Source organism: Diachasma alloeum, unplaced genomic scaffold (assembly GCF_001412515.2).
Source record: "Diachasma alloeum isolate Michigan unplaced genomic scaffold, Dall2.0 Dall_scaffold_00200, whole genome shotgun sequence".
Taxonomy (NCBI): Eukaryota; Metazoa; Arthropoda; class Insecta; order Hymenoptera; family Braconidae; genus Diachasma; species Diachasma alloeum.
Window position 1 is genome coordinate 2,145,737 of NW_021680365.1, and position 8,722 is coordinate 2,154,458.

Here is an 8,722-nt window from a genome sequence, read left to right on the forward strand (position 1 = left end):
TTTTACGGTCGAAATAAAAACGCAAATTATGCGAAATTTTACGTTTCACTAAGCACATTTGACGCTTCAGAAATCGTAAATTACGATCCTAATAGAAACGCATTTTACGATTTACTTATGCGTAATTCACGCAAAAAACGTCGTATTTTACGCTTGAAATAACTTTTTTGTTCTTCGTCGTTAATTATGGATAGGTAAAATAAAATACGGAAAACATCATCATAAATTACCCTCAAAACGACCGTAAATTACCAATATGAAATCGTAAATTACGTTTATGTCACTGTAATTAAGGGCGATGTTGACCGCAATTTGCGCTTCAACTTGAAACGTAAACTCCGCTTCAGAAATCTCTGCTTCAATTTACACGTAATGCAGAACTGAGGTTTGTACCAGGCCAATAGTACTCAGAAACCTCTGAAAATAATCACTGTGATGGATAAATATTTAGATTAAAAAAATTATATTTTAAAAAGTATATAAAGAATATCTTAAATTGGCCCAATTTATTTTTAAAAAAATATATGAAATATACGTTTTATACATATTTAAAAAAATTATATGAAATTTATTTATTTATATCAAAAAAATATATCAAATATGGAACATATATTTGATATATTTTTTAAATATTCTTTATAAATTTGAAAAAAATACAAAATTGGCCCATATTATATATTTTTTAAATAATTTTTTTGATAGGGGTACTGCGGGGTGCACTTATGTAGGAATGACAGTCAAGAGAAAAAGCGATAGAGTGATGAGTAACCCCGGTGTACCCGTAGCGGATTAAATTCAGCTTTTTGTATATCACGTTGAACGGAATGTGTCATATTTCTACTGAAAAAATACAATCGACTCGTAAATGGATTTAGTTGCTATTAACGAGGTTTCTTAACTATTACCAAGATTCATTAATAGCTAATAAAGTTAGTTCGTAGTAATAATTAAGAAGCCGAGGGGCTGGTCACTTAGGAAATCACTAGACCACTCGATTGGAAATCAAAGAAGAAATTACTAGAAATCACTGGAAATCAAGTCACTTCCATTTTCGGTAGTGATGTCCAATTACTTCTGGAAATTATCGGAAATCAGTAGAAATCATTAAAAAATCAGGTGATTTCAGAAAAAATTAGAAATCATCGATGAAAGTGAAAACCAAATTTTTTATTCGAGCTCACTCATACGATCCCGTCTGACCCTCGTGACCTTCTTATGCACATGTCATTTGATTTATAACAATATTCATTTTGATCATAACAACAATTTTAACTACAATTGAAACTAGAAAAGAATTGAAAGACAAAACTATTTTTCCACTATTTGCCAACGTTGCGAACACACAAAGTGTTCGTCATCAGGGCATTTAATTATTCTATTCATCCACTCATTAGTTATTTGAAGGTTGTGACAAAAATATCTAAAACCTAAGAAATCTCTAAAATTAAACGAAACAAAAGAGTAAAGAGACACCTGTTGGAGCCCTGCATGACTATTATAACAAAAAATTCATTCTGATTCGATCTTCAAAATGCTTAGTTCAATTATAATTTACATGGAGAGAAATGTCCAGTAAAAATTACAGAGCTCACAATTCGCTAACCGATTACGGAATCGACTCAGAAAATTTAAGTGACGGTATCGTAATTTTTACCTGAATCTCCCGTGAACAATTACGGAACGCTCTAGAAAAATTCAGTGACAGTGCCGTAAAATTTCCTACAACCACATTGCGCTCTGGAATTACGGAAAAGAAACGTAATTTTTATTGAATATTTCTCTCCGTGTACTTGGCGCCACGTATGATCGTGTTGATTGATGCAATAACGCATTTAGTCATAAGAATTATTTCGGGTTCTAGATAAACCAAGGAATTTCTGTAGACAGCAAAGTTTTGGTTGGAAACAAATCAAATATTCTCATCATTGCCACAAATAAAAGGAACTAAAATTCTAGAGAAGTTTGCTGTCTTCCAATCAAAAGTTTCTCAAAAAGAGATCACTGGTATATTCAGTAGTAATTCCCCGAGAGCTTCAAAGTGATGGGGTATTTTCTGAAAACTTCGTTGCAAGAGAGTGTCAAGTTTTGCGGGATTTTTCTGCGAGACTTGGCAGACTTAGCTGTTTGCGGGGAAGCTTGAGGGATATACCCGATTCATGTTGAAGCTAGAGGGGTATTTGCCGGATTATTTCCCCCATCGGGATCTTGGCCAACGGTGGGCAGCAATTAATGTCAACGTGGTACAACATACACTTCCGCAGTTCAAAATTATGCATTTTGAAGTTTTAATTAATCTGGGAAAAGAGAGAAAAATTACAGAAAAAATAAAGGAAAAAGTTGTATTTAATCTGGAAAAATTGACCCTGAATCTACTCATTTTTACATTTGTGTCCGACATTTCAAGAGTCGAATAGTGAATTTCTATAGTAAGAATTCTCAGTGAAATTCCATTCAGAGTCATTGTCCTGAAAATCCAAGAATATATTTACCGGAATTTTCTGGTTTTCTATTCATTTTCAGAGAAAAATGGAACGGAAATTGACAGTCCTCTTTGATTTTTCCACGAAATGTTGAATTTTCAATGCCGAAATTCCTTGAAATTTCACTGATAATTAAATTCTATAAAAATTTCTAAAAAGTGTACCGGAACTTTCAGACGAAAATTTTTAACAATAGATCTCTTTTACGTTCTGTCAATTTTACCCGAGTAATTTATCCGTGCAAGAAACCGTAATTGTTGCTCCCACCGATGCAATTTTTTACTGAACGAATCGTAAGATATCTTGAAGTACTTTTTTATGAAAATACATTCCGCTCCACGATTACCTTTCAGACAGTAAAATTTGCCGGGATTATCTGGATAATTCTTCTCAACTCAACTTTTTTCTCCGTTTTTTAGCCCACTCCACCGAGAGGAACCAATTCATGAATAATTCCCAGCACTCATCGCGACTCCCGTTGCATCTGAATTTATTGGAAAAATACAATCAGCCGTGACCCCTAATGTCTATCCCTCCATTTATCTCGGAATAGACTTTACACGGATTTTGTTAAAAATTCAATGTCAACTGATACACGAATTGCCGAGACATTTGAACTTTTTCCCTCTTGCACGCGTACGCATTCGCCTGTGGGTGAGTAAACCGGGCGATGATCGTTGCTCATTGCGTCACTGCATACTACAACGATTGGGCCCAGTTGAATGTGGCCGGGCACACTCACTAGAAATATCCTCCCTCTCTCGCTCGAGTGCTTACACATAGTTATGTTGATTCGAGCTACCGCAAAGTCACATTTTCCATCCTGTCAGTCTTGTTTCCTTCTCGCGCGCGAACGGTTCAACTTGGGGACCGTCACATTCGCAATTTCTCGATTCTATCATTTGTTGTTTTTCAGTTCTACTTGATTTGAGTCAATAGTGAGTTTTGTTGATGGTTTTGGAGTTCTCCGGTTGGTGCGGCGAGGATTTGCAACAGAAATCATGAGATTTCCCGCCGTTGGGAGCCGGACAATTCAATTTCTTATGCCGGTGCTGATTGGCTCCTGCTTTAACATGGCCTCCAGCGGTCAACCCGCGTCGGGTCAAAGAGTCGGTCCATCTCTCATTCTTGATGGCATCAATAATGTCGCTAATAGTGCTACTAATTTCTGTGAGTTGTCATCATCGAATGGGAGAGATCTAAACTGAATTGCAGACTGTTGGAAATTTTTCGAAATTTTGTGGAAGATATTGTAGTTAATCTCATGAGAGTGACATTGATCAGATTTAGGGAAAAAATGGTTATGAAATTTTAAGTTTTGAGCAGAATTCACGGAGACCCACGAGGTTTCAGTGGGAATGAGATGGAAATTTCACGGCTTGATTGAATTTTCAGTGGAACATAAATATTCAGAAACAAAATGACATGAATTTTCAAATTAGTAGCGAAGTGGTAAAACGGTTTCAGTCGACTTATTTCCCAGTTGAGTTTTTGAGAAATATTTCCGAATCTAACGGAGATAGCGAAGTTTTCGTAATTACATTTGTTGTAGCACTCAGTCGGCTCTATAAAAACGGTTACAATAACAATTTTGCTATCTCCCTTAGATTCCGAGATATTCATTAAAAACTGGTCAATATAGTGAAAATTGATTTGTACCGTTTTACCTCTTCGCTACTGAATTTTTCCCTGAATTTTCCTGATTTTTTGGAATTTTCATAGAATAACTCAACTGAAAAATCAAGTATTTTATTGATTTTCGAATCATTTGAACAGAAAGTCAATGGAATATTTGATTTTTCAATGACTAGATTTCCCGAAATTTCAGTAGAACTTCGGTTGAACACGATAAAAATTTCCGGAATTTGGCACGAAAATTTAGATGATTATTTTTCTCACTCCGATTTTAGCCAATCAGAGCGCAGTATTTGAGGCTGTCAAACAGCTTTATTTCGGAAATTTCTAAAAAATTTCCGACGGAATTCACTAGTAGCTTTTCAAATGTTTCTCATCTTTCAACATTCTGTGTGACAGATAAACAAAAAAGGGGGTTGTAAATGTATGGCTGTGTAAATGTATCCGGATACTGTTCACTGCACTCTGCTTGGGCGAAATCCGAGTGGAAAAATAATCCGTCAAATACCACTCGTGCTTCAAAATTAATCGGATATTTTCCTCAAGCTTCCCTTTTTTTTCTGAAAAATTTGCCATACTCGTTCCTAGACAACGAAGCTATCGGAAAATATTTGATAATTTTGAAGCACGAGTGGTATTACTACTGAAAATTTTTAACAATACATCAGGATTTTTTGTTTTTGAGTGACGAAGAGGGATTTGTTATTTGTTGTTCATTTTTTGAAGGCCAAACACAATTTTGAGAAATTATCGGAGCAGATATAGTTCATAGACAGAAATTATTCAGAAAAATTCCAGTGCTGGTGCTGGACAAATCACAATCAACCGATTTTTTCAAGTACTACAAGTATTTGATGGGACATTTCGGTAAATCTTGTTTATGTGAAAAAAGTGTAGGCATGAAACATTATGAAATTTGCATTCTCAATAACATTAATTTTATATTTAACAGGAAGAATTGAGTAATTTCAAATTCCATACGATTGATTTTGCGGAGGGTCATATGGAATATTGGAAAAAAAATTAGTTGTAAAATGTTGAAAACTGAAGGACTAGTAGGGTTTTTACCAGTCGAAAAAAATCTAAAAATGTCAATTTTCGATTTAAAAAAAATGAAAAAAAAATCGATGGATATTTTGATCACAAAAAGCTCAATCAATAATCGAATTAAAATGAATCTGGAAAGTTATATTCCGAATTTTCCGACTCCACACTGAGAGAAGAAATGATGAGATATCTTCAAAAGCCGGGAAAATAACGAGCCCAATCGATTTTGCCCGATGAATCAATGAAAAACTTTCTTTATTTTTGGCTTTAAAATCGCCCAAATTGCCTCAGTGTGTATCCGACTGACTATTTTTTTTCAAAATGTTCGTTAGTCTTATGCCTTATGTACGATGAGTTTTGGGATATCCCGTATGTTAGGTATTCAGGAGAATCGGGCAAGTAATTCAAAAATGAATTATTTGATCTTTTCCCCTGGAACTATTCATTAGCGAGATAGATCCATAATTACCAGAACGTGATGTGAATGATGATACGTGGAGTTCAGCATGAGGGTACATTTGGGCGACATTAGTGCCATGTATGCTGCAGTAATCTTGATGAAATTGCGCACATTTTGAAACGACGATGACCTCGATAGTGTGAAAAATGACTTTGCCATCGGAAATTGGAAAAATGATTTTACACAGGAGACAAAATGGGAAACCTCTCTATATTGATCTCAATCTCTCCGTCAGTTTTCAATGTCATATAATTGCAATGGAAGTCATTCTTGCTCGATGAAAATGAATGAGAATCCATCGACAAACTTTCGTGTCCATTTCAGATCAAACACTTCCACGACATTTTCACCTGGCGGATTATCAAATTGATGTTGTAATTTTACATTAGATAATCCAGAGTTGAGCCAAAAGAGGACCTCGGCTCGAAAATTTCCCACTTAAAAATGATCGAATGAGATTTCACTATGAAAAGAAAACAAACATTCATCATCTACATATCATGTTTCCACACTGAGGATAATTTATGCAGTGTCTTCAGAACGCGATGCAATGAGAGACAAAAATTCAACAAACAAGGCATTCGACGTCACATTCCACAGGTTTTTCTATAGATTTTTTCTTCGTGAATACAATGGGCAACTACGACAATAATAAAGCATGAAAAATATCCATTACCATGAGAGGAAGGATTTCATGACAAGTATCAATAGATTTTGATATTTATGTGGAAGTTATTATGTTAAGATTCACGCACGAAAAAAAAATTTTAACAAACCTAGCGAATTCGTTAGAAAATTCTATTGGATTTCTATTGAACTTTCTATTAGTTTTTGGCCGATTCTATTGAAATGTTCAGGGGAAAATATTGAATAGAAAATGTCGAATTTTATAAGTTTTTTTCATTCTAGTTTTTGTTCCTTCTCATCAAGAAAATCAATCAAAAAAACTTGGACTATGAAAAGAAAACAAAAATTCATCATCAAAATCGTTCATTTTAATGGTCGAATTTTTAAAAAAATTTAAATTCTAGTTTTCTTTTCTTTTCATGAAGAAAATCAATTCTGGAAAATTTGAGTGGAGAAAATTCTATAGAAAATATCTCAATAGAATAAGTCGTATAGAAAAATCGAATTCTTTTGACTTTTTCTATCGCATATTTGCTACTGAACATTTCAATAGAATCGGCCAAAAACTAATAGAAAGTTCAGTAGACATCCAATGGAATTGTTTAGCGAATTCGCTAGGTTCTTCTATAAATTTTTTTCATCCGTGTTGTTTCTGCACAAAAAAAAATTTTATATTTTAATATTGAAATTACTGAGTGATTAAATGAATAAGCTAAAGAGATTCATTCATTTATTCATTCCGTTTTTTGTCCGTCGAAAATATGTGGATAATGAATGAACTAAATAAATTTATTCATTCATTCATTTATTTTGCTAAATTTGTTAGGTTTATTCTCTGTATTTATTGGCGTTCTCTCAGTCAAAAATTTACTTGAATATTTCAAAAAATGAAATTCCACGAATGTCCATAGAAAATATGTAAATAACATTAATTAATCTTTATTAAATATTTGCACGTTTCAAAAACGCGTGGGAGAAACCAATAAAATTCCCATGGAATCAACCTCTCTACACGGAGAAAAATTTTCTAGAAAAATCCTTGTGTGGCACCAGAAAAATTATGGTGCCCTCAATAGTTATTCCGGTGCTGAACGATAATTTTTCCGGCGCTACACAATAATTTTTCCAAGTGTACAAATTGTTATTCGTTTATGGTACTAGCGCACTGATAGACTGAGTCATTTATTCCAAACGAAATTCGTTAACTATTAACGAACGGTAGAGTTGAATATGACCAAATGAATATTCGTTAATAGTTGAGGAATGGTTCACTTGAGAAGTGAAAACAGAGTCATACAAGGCTCCTCAAATGTGCATTTGTTAACTATTAACGAATGAACATTTGGTGAGACCGAATAGACCCTCGTCTCCAAACAAATCCATTCGTTAACAATAACTAATCATTCTATCAGTGCACATGAACTGTTTTAGAAAATTTTGTTCAGTGTATTTTTTGAAATAGAAATATTTCATCTGTCCACTATCCAAGTGGTCTAATTTGATATTTTCATCAGTGATGACAATGCATAAAATATCAAGATAGTAAAATTCTCAACCATCAACCACAAAATCCCTTAGTTGGATGATTATCTATAAAATGAGCAATTTCAGAAAAAAATGTTAGACGATTGTTGCGCCTAGCCGGAGAAATTTCCTCCGAAAAAGGTCTCGCGATTTCTCCCAGCACTAGTCATTACCGAGATATTCGATCCCCAAGTAGTTCCAGAAAGAGTTTTCCACAAAATAAATTTCTGATAATTTCCAACTCGTTAGTGAGATGCTTACGCAGCTCTCAAACTCCCTGACTTGTTGATTTCAATCACATATTTTCATATAAACCGATAACACATCTGATTCACTTATTTTTCCTTGGTCGAATGCAAATATCAAGTGCAGCTGTCAGAATATGAATCATCGATAGATAATGGAATTTTTCACACTAATAACTGATCATTATTAATGAGTGTTGTCTTCAAAGGTCCAAGTGCACGCTCGACTGTCATCCCGAGTCGAGGATTTGGTTCTGATTGGACGTACACAGGTCTTTCAAGATCTCTCCAGACCTAGATGGACCTGGTAAGTCCTAATCAGTTCTGCGACGTACTTTTCCAGAGACCTTTCGAAACCTCAGTTCTTTTCGGTCCTGAGAAGTCCTCCTCGATGCTACCGAGAACGCGTGATTTTACGAGCGGGTGAAGGGGAAGGCATGTATGCGGAGGGTTGAAATTTGTAGCCAACGAGGAGACAGGGTTGCAGAATATATTTTAGCCACCCTCATCTCCCCGTTTGCAGGCGGTGTTTAAATAAAAAATAGTGAACGTTGATTCTGTATTTATTGACCCCCTGATGCCAATGAAACCCTCGGAGGTGACAGAAATGGGGAAAAAAAAATTTTCATTTTCACGTGGGTCAAGGGTGAAAGTCGATTTTCGCCAAAATTGAATTTTTTCGCCAAGTGAAAGTTGATTCTGTA

General features: G+C 34.7%; 1 protein-coding gene across 2 annotated transcripts in view; it reads left to right on the plus strand.

The window, feature by feature from the left end:
- The first annotated feature begins 3,292 nt into the window (after window positions 1–3,292).
- LOC107035793 overlaps window positions 3,293–8,722 on the plus strand; it is a 19,359-nt gene continuing 13,929 nt past the window's right edge. For both annotated transcript variants that reach the window (XM_015253384.1, XM_015253385.1), the window contains exon 1: window positions 3,293–3,650. In XM_015253384.1, the coding sequence (XP_015108870.1) occupies window positions 3,482–3,650 (169 nt within the window). In that variant the 5' untranslated portion in view covers window positions 3,293–3,481. The remainder of the gene's footprint in view (window positions 3,651–8,722) is intronic.